The sequence below is a fragment of the Nilaparvata lugens genome, chromosome 12 (assembly GCF_014356525.2).
Source record: "Nilaparvata lugens isolate BPH chromosome 12, ASM1435652v1, whole genome shotgun sequence".
Classification (NCBI taxonomy): domain Eukaryota; kingdom Metazoa; phylum Arthropoda; class Insecta; order Hemiptera; family Delphacidae; genus Nilaparvata; species Nilaparvata lugens.
In genome coordinates, this window is record NC_052515.1 from 3,850,190 (window position 1) to 3,866,052 (window position 15,863).

Sequence of the window (15,863 nt, forward strand, 5' to 3'; positions counted from 1 at the left end):
GGAGCAACAGTGCAGCAAAATCAAAATGAAGTTGGTAACAGTGACTGGGCTGCTATAGTGAGCAGAGCTGCAACGAAGCACAACGCGCTAATTATTACATTATATATTATAACCAAGGACAACAGTGGATGACAGCGACAGCCGACAGTCACTACATTCAGCACACAGCCGCCTCTTCATTCAACACTACTACATTATTCAGGCAATTTTACCCATAATTACCCACTTTTCATATTCAATGGTAACTGTAGGAAAAACTTAATGTGAAATACGTGCGCAAAGTTCCTCTGCTGCACTCAAGAAACCATTCCGCCCTCGCCTACGGCTCGGGCGTAAACGTTTCTTTCGGTGCAGCAAACTGTCACTTTGCGCACTAGTTGCACAAAATAATATTGAACCTCAGTTAGACCATAGAAAATATATAGCATAAGAATATATACCATGGTATAGGGCGTTTATGTTCCAAATTTCACTGTGAACTCAAGCACTACCTCCGTAAACAAAGCCGTAGTACATTCGTGTGACGTCAGCACAGGTAGGGCTCCTACACCAATAGAAACACTAGCTGATATAGATCAGCTGAAATCGACGAATTTTTATTGGTGTAGGAGCCCTACCTGTGCTGACGTCACACGAATGCACTACGGCTTTGTTTACGGAGGTAGTGCTTGAGTTCACAGTGAACAGTGGAACATAAACGCCCTATACCATGGTATATATTCTTATGCTATATATTATTTTCTATGGTCTAATTGAGGTTCAAGAATATTTTCATGGTGCTAAACTTAGTTTTAGACTAACTGTTTTTTAGTAGTGACTCAAGCCGATAGTCCTAGTAGTTATTTTTCTTGAAGATTTGTGACGCTGGTTGTCTCTCATTCCGAGAGTTAGTGGGGAGGATATTTTTAATATTCTTTCCGAAGAATGGACATTGATATGTCCAAAGCTCCGCCAATTTATGTAGATGCATAACAATATAATTATTATCTATAGTTATTATATTACAAATTGCTTTTTCATATCATATACAGTTCAATATTATTTTCTTAGTCTATATCATGTAAATTCATCTATAATTTTGCTGTATTGTAAGCTATTGTATATAAGTGTATAAGACAGTATATATTGTAATCTACATAAATAAAGTACTCAATCAATCAATCAATTCCTATAAACGAAAACTATATTATTTTAATAGATTAATACTGTACTTTTAATACATTCCGTTCATCTCTGCTCATACTGTGCCGTTCTTATGGGATATCTTCTCATGCCATCTTTTCTCTATGGTTAGACTTGAGCCAAGTTTGGCTTCATGTCGTAGAAAAGCGTTAAAAGTCACATCTAGTTTTACATTAACTACAGTGAGATTTTCTTACTTCAAACTGTCAGACTTTTGTGGAAATGGCGTCAATGATCCCCCATTTAACCAATGCTGGCAGTTTGTACGTGAATGCCACTAAGTACTAATCTGTGAAGAGGAAGTAATGGGCTAGAGTTTATGTTCGTTCTCTTATCAGGGAATTTTTTCTTGTACACATGGAGCAGCTAGCTGATAAGAATAGTGCTTAATGTGAGACAGCTATTTTGTTTAGTCTATGCTCTCCGGTCTTGCTCTCGGAGGAGGAAGAATGAGGAGGAAAAGAAGAAGATGCAGAGGGAGAAGAAAAAGAAGAAAAAGCAGAGGGAAAAGAAGAGAAAAATATGATGAAGAAGAAGAAGAAGAAGAAGAAGAACAACAACAACAACAACAAGAACAAGAAGAAGAACAAGAACAAGAACAAGAAGAAGAACAAGAACAAGAGTGAGATGAAGAAGAAGAAGAAGGAGAAGAAAAAGGAGGAGAAGGAGAAGAGGAAGAAGAAGAAGAAGAAGAGGGAGAAATAGAAGAGGTGAAGAAGAAGTAGAGGTGGTGAATGAGAAGGAGGAGAAGAAGAAGAAAAGGGTGAAGAGAAGAAGCAGAAGAAGAAGAAGAAGAAGAGGTGGAGAAGAGGAATAAGAAGAAGAGAAAGAGGAAGAAGGAGAAGAGAAGAATAAGAGGATGGAGAATGAAAAAGAGAAGAATGTGACGGATAATTCAAGTCTCTCCACTTGACAATAATTTATCACTGAACTTCAATATCCCTTCCTTATCATTAATTTGTTCTTTATCAGATGGATGGAAAGGGGTGTGGAAAAGAAGAGAGAGAAATAGAGAATGAAATAGATAAGGGAAGAGATGGTATGAGAGAAAAACTCAAGAGTGAGAGAGAATTGGGGATAGAGGCTCTCTCTCTCTCCCTATAGTGATTGGGAGATCCTACCAAACCAGTAGGAAGTGGTTGCTAAAGAAAAACAATAATTGTTCCCAAGGACATGCCGTGACCTTGAATCAGGGTCATTGACCCTCGCTGTGACGTCACACTTCCTGGTTACAGCCTTTTATGTGAATGTTGAGTATGTGAAACAAAGACTGGTTAAGTTGTGAACTACATAAACTCTGTCACTAATTCACGGTATTGTAAGTTGATTGCTGAAGCTTTGTGCAAGCACCTTTAAGTCCGGCTTTCCAATGAAGTTCAACTCTGTTGGGTAGGAACAGAATTCCATTGATTCTTATGGGAGTGTTCACACATTGTGGCAGAATGAAAGATATTTTAGAATAGTATCTTACGTGACAAGGCCGGGAATGGGCCCTTTGCAGGCGAGAATGATGTTTCTAGTCGAGGCGTTAACCGAGACTAGAATTTCATTCGAGAACTGCAAAAGCCATTCAGTTCCAAGTAACTTACACTATTTTTTGTCATAATAACCTAAAGAAGAATAATGGAGAAATAGAAAACATTACCTGCATGTGCTGACGTTACTACATGCATTCTATAAACCTAAAATAGTTTACAAATTCTGAATCAGGAATTTTGTGGAAGTTGACAAAACTTCCACCTGGAGCGCTGAAGGTGGTTTTTTGTAGCAGTTTTGCTGTTCCTATTTCGGAACTAGGAAACGTACTCGACTGTAAAGAAAAAATATGGTTTCATTACAGAGTATGCTGTAATGAGAGTCATATGTTTATTTGTTCTGCAAACAGCTGTTTACCGGTTTACATGCATAGAAAACAGCTGAAATTGAATGACTATGAAAAAAATACTTTTAAACAAATGAAACCTGCACATATAGGAAGGATAACTTACAGATTTGCTTCCAGAGTTACACACGCTACCATCTGCAATATTAATCCACTCGGCAAATGGAAGATTTTATGGGTTTTCTTGCATATGTAGGCTCTTAAATGGATAAAATAGTTTTAATAATTGAAATTGGAAATATTGAAAATGAGATGAAGATGTTCATCAATTTCCTTTTCAATTATGAAGATGTTGTGATACTGTAGTTGATTACATCTCTGTGTTTTCATTCTGGTTTCTAATGTTGTGTTTTGTTTTGTTTGTTGCAGGGATGAAGCTTGTACCAAGTAGAATGCTACCCCCTCAGAGCCCGGGGAGCCTGCCGGCGGTGTTCGGCGCCCCCCCTGACCTGCTGTGGAGGTATCCATTGACTCTGCCCCCCTCTGCAACCCCGGCCAACCCCTATCAGCCCAACTCGCTCGATTTTCGCACTCAGCTGCCGCCTGCACTAGGTGAGAATACTCCTGATTAATCTTAATTAATACTCGTGTTTAATTTTTCTACTAGTACATCATACAATAGAATAGAATAGGTTTTGTTGATCAACAGATAATATTTCTTTTTTTTTGAAAGTGATTTTATTTACATGGATCTTGTCGAGTAGGTCAGGTACAAAGGAAAGTGAGAGACATTTATTTGTTTATTTCGGTTTTTTTATTCAGAATCAAAAAACTTCTAGAAAAGTAACACAGGCTGTAGCCCAAAATTTTTCGTATTCTAATTTATACAACAGTAAAATCTAGGTTCTGTCACTTTCAAATTTTTGAGTTGTACTTCAATTTACAATCAAAAATCACAAATCATTTACAAAGGTGAAATAACGCAATGACAACACAAAACAATGTCTGACAACATATCAACAATCATAAATTAACAATAATTCAACTACAATTAATATATTAAAAATAGATTTCTTAAATCAATTTCTGAAATTTGTAGAGATACTCAATATTTCATACAGAATGGAATACAGAACCAGCTCATCGAATTTTCTTCTAACTGTTCTCTCTGTTGTCAATATTTACATTCGCAGAAGTCTTCAGAGTAGTTTGATTTGGATTTTAATTTGAAGATTATCAAGTACTTCGAAGCTTTGAATAATATTGTAATATCATAATAATGTATCTGGATATGTTCCAAATGATTTTTCTCCATTTTGAACTTTCCAGTGTCATGTATTGAGGGGTCACAATTGAATCACTGGTCTATCTCAGTTGAATGGAATGTTAGAAGAGTTGGGGCCAGTTGCACAAAAGCTGGTTAAATATTTTAACCGTGATTAACTTCACAAGAACCAATCAGAGAAGGCGTTTTTGGAAAGTCGGCTTCTCTGATTGGTTCTCGTGTAATTAATCACGGTTGAAATTTAACCGGATTTTGTGCAACCGGGCATTAGAGTTTATGTACAGAAGAGTTAAATTGAATCATAGTTCTTGAATCACATCAGAATCTTGAATCACAGTTCAGATCTTGAATCACACGTCTATCTGATGAAAGAGTAGAGATTCTTTCAATCTGCATACCTGTATCATCTACTATTTATTTACATCCTCAATATTTTTCGTTGTTGTTTTGAGATTTCTCATTGATTTTGTGGTGATTTCAGGAAGCGATCCTTGGCAATGGTCCAGAGAGGATGTCGTTTCATTTCTCAGATGGTGCGAGTTCGAATTTGATCTTCCTCAATTCGACATGGATATGTTTCAAATGAATGGTATGTATTCATTATTCATCTATTCATACATTTATTTATACATCTATATATTAACCAATTTTCAATCTCTCATTAAAAACTACTAGTAAAAATCCAAACCGGCCGGGTTGGTCTAGTGCGTTACAAACTTCAGTCTGGTAGCACCGCCTGGTTTGTGAGTTCGAGTCCTGCCGGTGGCATGGACTCATTTGATGGACTCAAATGACTCATGGTCATTTGATTATCTCATCAAATAACTCGCGCACTTTCCATCAGCCAAACACAGGCAGGTCTGTGTGGGTATCGTCCACAAAAAAAACATGCTTCCTTATTTTAGACAGACTCCAATTATTGCAATGCTACGAATAAAGATAAATAGCATTTCAAAGATGAAGGGTTGAATCAGGACCTCCTAAATATTTAGGAGGTCCTGGTTGAATATAGTGAAGTGAAAATGATAGAGACGATGATATCAAAAAGAAAGACAGCCTGATAGAAGGTGGACTGTTGTAGAAGGTACCAGAATTTTATGAAATTTCTCAATCAATGTGAAGCTAAAGTCAAGCTCAGGAATGTATAATTTTAGTATAATAATGATAACGAAATCTTTATTGACTATGTTTTTGCAACTATGTCATGCTTTTGTATTGATGTTAATTTACCTGTAACATTGTCCAATGTTTGTGATGAATCGAATGGCAATAAATATATTTCTATACATTTTCAAATTCTTCTAACAGAATTACTTCAATTCTTATAGATTTCATCATCATCTTCACTTCGGGGATTAGGTTTATTAATCAACCTGTTCCGGTTCCCATCTCTTTCTTTGCCTTCCTACATCTCTTTTTCCAGTAGATCTATAGTATGGACTTCAAGTGGAATTCTCCCAGGTGGCATTCTATTCAAATGACTGCACCAGTTGTGTCTATTTTGTATAATTCTTTCATGCGGAGGAGCAACCGATAAAACCTGTCTTATATTTCTTATAGATTTGATCCTTCTATTCCATTTTGTATCAACTTTCAATATTCATCTTGAAACTTACCTACAATATTCTCTTTGATTCCAGGGAAAGCACTCTGCCTGCTAACCAAATCGGACCTGGCTGAACGCATACCAGGCTCAGGCGACATCGTTCACAACGTCCTCCAAATGCTGATGCGCTGCATGGGACGACGCAGTCCTCGCCATCCCCACCCCACAGCCCTCCCCTCCAGTCCACTAACGCCGCACTTTCCCCTCACACCGTCCTGGGCCACCTGTCCCCCCACCATCGAGTTCCCCACCCCCTCCAACACCTCCTCGCTGCCTCCCCACCACCACTCCTCGGTCAACCTCAGTCCTGCGCCGTCGGTCGACTCGGGCAGTAGTCCTGACATACCGCCCAGTGCCTACAATCAGACTGACATACCGCCCAACTACAGTTCGTCCTACAATTCGGGCGCCAGTTCTGGCAGTAATCAGTCAGACTCTGATCTGGACGAGTCCACCAGTCCGACTCCTAGTCCGACTGTCAGTCAGACTCCACGCACACCTACGAGTCCGTCAGCGCATTCGCCGCTAGTGGCCAAGATGGGGGGACAGTACTTCTTTCCTAATGAGCCCTCCAACGAACCCAATACTAGTAAGTATTATAATTTGATTGTATGGGAAGAGCTGTTGTGGTATTTCTCCATAATTGAAAGGATAAGACATTGATATTGTCAAATATAGTGGTATTGACAACATTAATGTTTTATTTATTCAAGTATTTATTTATTGGATTAAGCAAACAAATACAGAATAGAATTCTCACTGAATCCGGGCATGGACTCTGATACTGATCTATGGGAATCCAGCTTGAGCTAAGAGTTGATTTTTTTGCAATTTGTATAGCTTTTCCAATGTTTATTCCTCTTATCTGATTCCTCATATGGTAGGCTGGTTTAAGATTTTCAACTTTCCAATGCTCTTCACAATCATCCCTCATCATTTCTCTTGTTTCTACAATTTCTTTCCTTTTTCCAGATAAGGTAAACTGGCTACAACAATTTATACAATGTCTCCTCTAATTGTTCTACACCATAGACTATTATGACATGTGTTATCGGATAGGCACGTTAAATTGTCGGTCCCGGCTGAAGTATGACAGTCATAAGGCCCATTGATGGCTTAAATTATATATTCAGGCGGTGGGACCTTCCCAAAAGGGACTCCCCACCAACAAAAGCCATACGAATTTACTTTATTTACTATGACATTTTCAACTTTTCAACACTTTCAATTATTATTCCTTATCATATCCCTCGTTTTTCAATTTGTTTCCCATTCCCAGACTGCAGACTTCCTACAATATTATTGTTTATAATTTGTTTTTACAATACATACTATTCATGATCATTGCTTGTGATTTTGTTTGCTTCAACAATTTTTTCCTCATTTCCAGATGGCAGACTACTGTGGGACTTCCTACAACAGCTTCTGGAAGACTCCCACCAGCGCTACGTGGCCTACATTGCGTGGAAGAACCGCGATTCAGGCATTTTCAAGATTGTCGACCCGCCAGGTCTGGCCAAGCTGTGGGGCATCCAAAAGAACCATCTCTCCATGAACTATGACAAGATGTCGCGTGCACTACGCTACTATTACCGTGTCAACATTCTGCGAAAAGTTCAGGGCGAGAGACATTGTTACCAGTGAGTATTTTAGAAAACAAGTGTATTTATTGTACTTGGCTAAAGGCAAACGCACTATCAGCAGAAGGGGACGTGTGCAGACAGATGGAGGGAAAATCTCTACTAATGTGTTGGAATGTTGCAGATGTCCTTCTTTCTGCATATGTATGCTAACAACATCTGCATGCAGATGTTTGATTTTTTATTCATCTGTCTGCTTACCTCTGTTTGTTGCTGTGGACATACAAGATGCTTGGGTAGAAAATTCTTTAGAGATTGCAATAAAAAGAAAATGTCCTTGCCACCTTGCCAATTCATGAATACTACATCAAGAAGGTCTATTAACTGAATACTCCACTGACACCGTTTATTGAAATTACATCCTGCACAGGACCACTTTCAATAAGCACACTGCACACAGGGTCAGTAGTGGCTTCCACTAGTAGTAGTTTCCGGGGGCGCGACAGTCGAGACCGACGACAGTCAAGGCCTGCGACCGTAGAAGACTGTTTTCCAGCCCTCTACTGTCAGGTCTGTACAAAAATTAAAGAGTCCTCTACTGTCGCCTGATGCAGGCAACATTTGAGAACTCTTTTTTAGGAATCCTCTGCGGTTGTAGGCCTCGACTGTTGGGGCTGTTCAAAAATTAAAGAGGCCTCAACTGTCGCCTGACACAGGCGACATTTGAGGACTCTTTTTCAGGATTCCTCTACGGTCGCTGGCCTCAAATGTCGCAGGTCTTTACCGTCGCTGGCCTCAACTGTCGCAGGCCTCTTCTGTCGTTTGCCTCGTTTGACATCGACCCGTAGTTTCCACTAGCTTTCAAGGAAAGTTAGAATTGGAGGTGTCATGTGCATGTACATTTAAGTTTCAGGCATTTCCAATACAATGTTCCTTGACAGCTGTAGTGGAACTATGGTGAAGCTATTGCATTGCCCCTGCTTATGTAGTAGGCTGCAGTCACAAGAATGTGTTTCAAACTGTGCTGTCATGAGGGGAAGTGAATAGTTGCCTCAAATCAATTCAAGTGTATAGCATAACCTATATTCTTTTCATAACCTTTTATTCATTCATAACTCTACCTTCATTATATTATCATTCATCCCATCATCATCACCTAGGCTTAAAATACTTCTAGAAAGTAGCCTTTTTAAAATAATAAATAGTGGGTATGCAGATTCTCGTGTACTACCCAACAGGACAGCCAACCACAAGAGCTTCCTCACTAGCCTGTCTTGAGCCTTTATTTGGTGAAAATTTAATATAAATTGATTCATTTCAACTGTCACATTCTCTGGCATTTGTTTTGTTTGCAAAAGTCTATAAGAATTTTAAAAAAAATTAAAAATTGTTTTCCGCCTCAGGTTCCTGCGCAACCCCAGCGAACTGAAAAGCATCAAAAACATCTCCCTTCTGCGTCAACAGATGTCGGCCGCTAACAACAGCACGAACGCGAGCACCAACAACACCAACACAGTCGCTAACAACAGCACGAATGCGAGCAACCAGCCACCATCGGTCGAGATCTTCATCAAGAGTGAACCCTTCCAAGAGGACGACCTGCGACCGACAGACCTGCGCATCAACCGAACGACGCCGTCTACGCAGGACGACGACAAATCAGCTGTTCGATGGAGTAGCAGTGCGCATGCGCAGCAGCAACAACAGAGATGGAGCAACGATGACGAGTACAGCTGCAGTAAACCGGAGGACCTGAGAGTGTCTTCCGCGTCACCCCCTATACAGGTCACCGATTCTTCATAGTTTGTAGGTACCCTAGTTTTGTAGATTTGTAGTTTGTATATAGTTGAACAGATTTGTGTGGCTTGGGAGATGGCGGGTCAGGTAAGGGTTTGAATTTGATCTGATATCAGAAGTTTATTGGAGATTCCAAGTGTAAAGACACTTGATTCCAAGTGTTTTTTGTGTGTGTAGTTGATTGGAGGTCAAGGTGATTCCAAGTGTAGTGGAATCTGAGGTAATTGGAAATAATTATCATAGAAATCACTAGTTCCTTTTTTATACTTTTTTATATAAGCACAGCCTGTTTCTTGTACTCTTTGGAGTGTCAAAATGAATTCACAGTGCTTGAAACTAGTTGTGTTTATATAAATAAAAAATACTATATAGAGGGTACTAGTGATTTCTATAATAATTAAACAATTAAAGTTGTCCTATTAAAATAATTTATTAATTACAAAGAGTATGAGGTAATTATTACCTATGAGGCAAATATTACAAGGTAATAAGAGGCAATTACAAATAAGTACTAGTACCATTATTCTATGTTATTTTAGACACAAATAAGGGTACAGTAATATAGTAATTCTTTGTAAATGAACTTCAAGTAGCTCTATCTAAATACTTGGATTCGAAGTTTCAAAATTGATTAGAGATCAGTTGTTGATTGGAGACTTACGATATGACAAGTTTTGTTTGAAATTTGATCTGAGATAAATTATTCGATGAAGGAGGTAATGAGTGAGTTGAGATTTGAAGATTTAAATTTGACCAGAGATTAATAGTTGATAGGAGATTCAGGAGATGACAATAAGTGATTCATGGTTTTAAATCTGATCATAGATCAGTAGTTTAATGAAGATTGACTTATGAAAAGTGGATTACAGTTTTAAATATTAACATTTTTAACGAATATCCACAACTTTTTAGTGGATATCAAACTATTTCCCAACTTATCACCACAAATTCTAAACGCTTTTGTTAGAATTGATAATTATACTGTAATTGTTAGAACAATAAAATAATAGACTCGTCATCTCCTAAGCTGTACACTATACGATTTATTTTTACTTTTACCATTTTGTTGTAGATTTTTAATATAAGTTGTGTTATATCCCCCTTTTCCATCTCCCCACCATATTTTTTTAGTTGATAGTTTAATTATTTTTAAGATGTGTCCGCTTTTATTTTAAAGACAAGGAAATTCCTGTATTAAGGAGAATATCCAGCAGTTTTATACTTTATAAAGAGGAAGTTGATTTTTCAATTTCTGAAACATATTCTTCCCAAAGTTACATTTGAAATAATATAATCAACCAATTATAATCTATACAAGTATAGATTCAATCTATACGATTTGTATAGAATCTTCTGTGATTCTTCACTATCAGGACTACAAAAATTCTCATCGAAAAGTAATTTTGATAACATTCTTATGATGTTTTCCATAATGGAATGCATAATTTCATATCCTACCGTTTCATAGATTAATGTTGGGATTGTTCCAAAAAAATCTCAATTTTTATCAATCCATTTGATTGAGAATAATTTCGGTAGCCTATAGCTCACACAAAACATTTATAATGTCTCTTACTATATATTATTATACTATCATAAAATCATTTACTATGTAAATCACCTCCTGTCTTCCTAGCTAATTGTATATTATATAAGATTTAGAATGTATTATTTGATTTTGTATACCAAGAGTTTCTTTATTTTTATTACCGGAATATATTTATATTGTAAGACATTCTGAAAACTTCAACGATATATTCTATATGTAATGATAATAATGTAGATAAATTTCATAGATGATGTTTTGTTTTATGAAAATAGTTCACCCTGTTCAATTCCCTTTTAGGAAAGGAGGGTAATTGGAAGGATTTAAAGACAATAATTTTATTGAAAAGTTATATTCTTGTTTTATTAATAATATGACTAGTCTAGTTTTTAAATATTTGCTCACCGCGTGTTGTTAGACATACATCGAATAATTCGAAGATTTCAAGACATCAAGATTACCGTAATGATTTGGCATAAATATAAATTAGGACATAACTTGAATACCTGTATTTTTTTTGTGTAGTTGAGAAGTTGATATTGTGGTAATTATTCATATTGAATGAAAAAGACTGAGAAATTGTCAAAAAACCACTGATTTATTGATAATTAGAAAGACCGGTTTCGGTTATTACACCATTGTCAATCTCTGATAAACAGTTTATTTTTGGTTAGTTTAGTTTATTTCTGGTTATTACACCATTGTCAATCTCTGATAAACAGTTTATTTTTGGTTAGTTTAGTTTATTTCTGGTTATTACACAATGGTGTAATAACCGAAACCGGTCTTTCTAATTATCAATAAATCAGTGGTTTTTTGACAATTTCTCAGTCTTTTTCATTCAATGTAATATTTATGAGAAATAATTAAGAAATAGAAGAAGTTTTGGGCAATCGCCTTTTTTATCTTTCCTGAATATTGTATTATTCATTTGCTTCATTCAATAGATCAATTATTATACTATTCGGCAATCTCTGTATATCTTTACGTTGTCGCTCCACTGGAAACTGATTCCCGGGAAATATGTATATATCTATAATACAAGTGATAATCCTTGAAGGATCTGAAGTGCCTTTCAGCGTAGTGTCTCAGATTACAGTAACTAGAATTTTATCAATACTATCTGAAAAATGGTATAGATTACAATTATTGAATTGTGTGATTATACATTACTTTCTTGAAATTTAAATCTTGAATCTATATAAATTATACATCTAAATTAAACTTACAGGGTACAATCGCTCAGGCTTTTTAAATAAAATTTTATACCTAGTGTTGATGTCTAGAAATTCTATTCAGGTACCCGGTTTTTGGCTTCCAAATTTTGCTTGTATTAAATATGTATGAGCGAAAAGTAGACTATATCGTAGGCCTACGTGAAATATTTCCAAAATATTAAATTTGAATTTACATCCATATTTAGAAATCTATTACAACGAAAATAATTATAATTCAAATAATTACTATTATGAATTATTATTTTATTACTAGTTACATAATTTCTGGTTTTATCAGTCTTTATTTATGTCATTATCAATAATTTCATGATTAGTAAGTATGACTTAAATCCCCATATTATATTTGACTTGGACAATTTCAAGCATCGAACTCTTGTGATTTTATTTTCAACTATCACACATTATATTCAATTTTATTTTTAATGATGAACAAATACATCGAATTTATTCATGAATTCTGACTTATAATTGCCAATATTTTTCAATAATTCAAATCCAACGAATTTTTGTATAAACAGTATTTTTAACTTCTTGTACAATGATTTTTTTCACAGCTCTTCACTCATGATTCTCAACTCAAATATCAATTAATTGAACGAAATTTGATTATTCATTGTTTAGTTATAATTAATGTAGACTAACTAAATGTTATGAAAAGTAGCTTACAAAATGTATTTGAAGTTAGGTTGAAATTTATTTGATTCTCTAGTGAGTAAGTTTCCCTATATAGCAACGATATTTGGTTTCCAAATGGTCTCACATTATTTTGTTCAGAAATTCTATTGTATTATTTATATCACCTTGTGCTTCCATTCGTATGATGAATTTATTGTACAAAAAATGTATAACGAATATATTATTACAGTTACATGCATTTTAAAGATGATTTCAATCTCGTTGTTTTTGTGTAGTAAACCGGAACTGCTGTACTATAAGGTCTATATCAACTGAAATTTCTCCACATAATCTATTTCTATACATTCCATTTACTGACTATATTTCAATACGGTACTCATTATTATAATTTGTCTTTATCGAATTGGTTCAACAATAGATGAAAATAGTATCTTCTGTATTTTATCGATTTCAAAATTGTATTTACATTCAACTTACATTGAATAATCACTTGTGCTTGATGAAAATTTTATTTTCTGTATTTTATCGATTTCAAAATTGTATTTTCATTCAACTTACATTGAATAATCATTTTTGAATTATTCGACTTACATTGATTAGAGATTTGGATAGTTCTACTGGATTCATCTTATTTTATCTTGAAAGGATAAATGTATTTAAACCTTGAGTTCATTATCTTATGTATCCTACCTAATGTATTGCTTCAATATCCAGTCTTTCCTGAATATCAAGAGTGTAATATTATAGCTGCTTCTCAAATGTTCTTAGCCTTATTAATATTACTTGTTTCTTTCAATGAATTTTAATGATTACCCATTATGATCTCTAGATTTGTTACTAAGAAATCTCTATGATTTTCATGATATATTAGGCTATCCTAGACATAAATTTATCATTTGTTTCTCTAGATTTCATACACTTCAAAGAAATCATTACACATTCGTTATTTAAAAAATATATTATATAAAGTAAATATCGTAAATATAAGTAGACAATTTCATAGTTGCTTTCAATGTTCTGATATATTTCACTATCAAATCCTGTTAATTTTGTAGTTTAAGGACTGTTTATATTTTTGCTCTCATATAGTTGTTTGAGAACATTAGATTAATTGTGTTGCTTTAAAATATATTGTAAATTATATAAATACTATATAGAATGTTGAAGTTTTATGTAAATTCTAGAGTTATTATGTATTTTTACTATGTGTTTCCATTATGAATTTTTTGTTGTTCCCTCTCTGTTTGGCAATGCTATTCTGTTGAATTGAAATAGTATCAGATGTAGAATTTGAAATACCCATTTTCGATCTGTTTGTTTTTGTTTACGTAAATATATTTCAAAAAATTAGCATTATATAATGAGCCTATCAAGAGCTTCTACTGTGTCTTTCAGAACAGAAAATATATATATGTTGATACTTGTATTTATATTTCTATAATAATATTGTCATTGTGTATTGAATCTATTGACATTTTTCATCAGTCAATGGTGGAAATTTCATGTAGCTTACACCTTTCGAATGTGGTACTGCTTCTACCATTTTTATCTTGAAAATAATGTATATATTTTTTGAAAGTGATCAATTTGTTTATAGATGAAATAAACTGACAATGTTTGCCTTCAATTTATTGTGATTCTTTTGTAATTTAACATTAGTTTAGAGCCCTAAACAACTTTCTCAAGTTTATGGAAATAAACATGATTTCTGCTGGGTAGAAAAAGAAACACATTAATTCTTATATGAGTGTTCATAGATTTGTAGTCTGCCAATGTATGAATACTCTTGTATTATAGGGCATGTAATTCTCTTTCATTTGAGACCAATCGCAAGCTTCTATCATGTATCTTACTTGTTTTAGATACTCTTGAATAACAGTGAAATCGCAGAAAAAATGAGAAAATGAAAATAATCACTTTTTCAATTGGTTGTAACTTTTGAACGGTATTAGAATCAGAGAAAAACGATTTATGGTAGCGAAAAGAGAAGAAAATTCTGTACAACCTTGACTTACTTTTTGGATTTTTTATCTAAAGTATTTCACAAGATACGCAGCTTTGAATATGCGAAAAATTTGTGATACGTTAATCATTTTCACAGTCTCGCATATTCAAAGTAGCGTATCTTGTGGAATACTTCAGATAAAAAATCCAAAAAGTAGTCAAGGTTATAGAGAATTTTCTTCTCTTTTCGCTACCATAAATTGTTTTTCTGATTCTAATACCGTTCAAAAGTTACAACTCAAGGTTTTCGAGATTGAATGAGAAATTCGAAAAAAGTCCGAAATTTTGGGGGTTTTGGGGGTGAAGCCGCCCTCTGGCGTGTCAGCAAATTTCGGACTCGAATTCAGCGCCCCAAAATACATATAGAACCGTCGAGAAAAATCCTTTCGGGGCTGTTTCCTGTAAAACGACTGGACTATAATAATTATATGTATTGTAAGCGCGTAAGCTTACTGGTTTGAATTTACAACTCCCGCGCTACAAGTTTGTAACAAACTATTCCATAAATCAATAGCCGATCAATTATTATTTTCGTATGACTGCAGCAACACTGCGTTCTCACTCATGCAGCGAAATCTAGCAAGCGTTTGCAGTAAACCAGGGCCTCCTATATACTACCGGTATGTATATAGGAAGTCCTGAATCAATCAACCAAAGACCTTAAAGATGACCTTATCTCTTTAAGGTCTTTGCAATCAACCATAATTTGTTGACAGTTCTTATAATCTGATCGCGTTGTGACGACATCATCGTATCAATGCGGGTTTATGAATAGGCCATATCCCAGATTTATTAAGTTTTATTTATTATATTATATTTATTTATTTATACGTGCATACAATAACAAATCATATAAATATGATTGGGAAGGAACAACAGTCTTGGCCCAAAACTATTCCATTCCCAAATTTTGATTACATGTCCAAAAAATAGGTTATGTTTGTTTATTTACCATTTTCGGTAAACTTTCTACCGAACAGTTTAATAAGTTTGAAACATCAGTAAAACGTCTAACTACCAGATCTTCTTGTTTCAAACTGGCCAGTTATAAGTGAACTATGCGTACGTCAACTATACAGTGTCAAAAGTTCTGTGCTAGGACATCATCTATACAGATAAGTCCTCGAGGGGTCTCCTCCCAGACCACTGAATCCGAGATAGTTTTCC

General features: G+C 35.0%; 1 protein-coding gene across 1 annotated transcript in view; it reads left to right on the top strand.

The window, feature by feature from the left end:
- Positions 1–14,319, top strand: part of LOC111062771 (ets DNA-binding protein pokkuri) — a 69,857-nt gene extending 55,538 nt beyond the window's left edge. The window contains exons 2-6 of the mRNA XM_039438720.1: positions 3,434–3,616; positions 4,771–4,878; positions 5,930–6,484; positions 7,286–7,535; positions 8,879–14,319. Coding sequence (XP_039294654.1) covers positions 3,434–3,616; positions 4,771–4,878; positions 5,930–6,484; positions 7,286–7,535; positions 8,879–9,278 — 1,496 coding nt within the window. The 3' untranslated portion in view covers positions 9,279–14,319. The remainder of the gene's footprint in view (positions 1–3,433; positions 3,617–4,770; positions 4,879–5,929; positions 6,485–7,285; positions 7,536–8,878) is intronic.
- Positions 14,320–15,863: the final 1,544 nt, after the last annotated feature.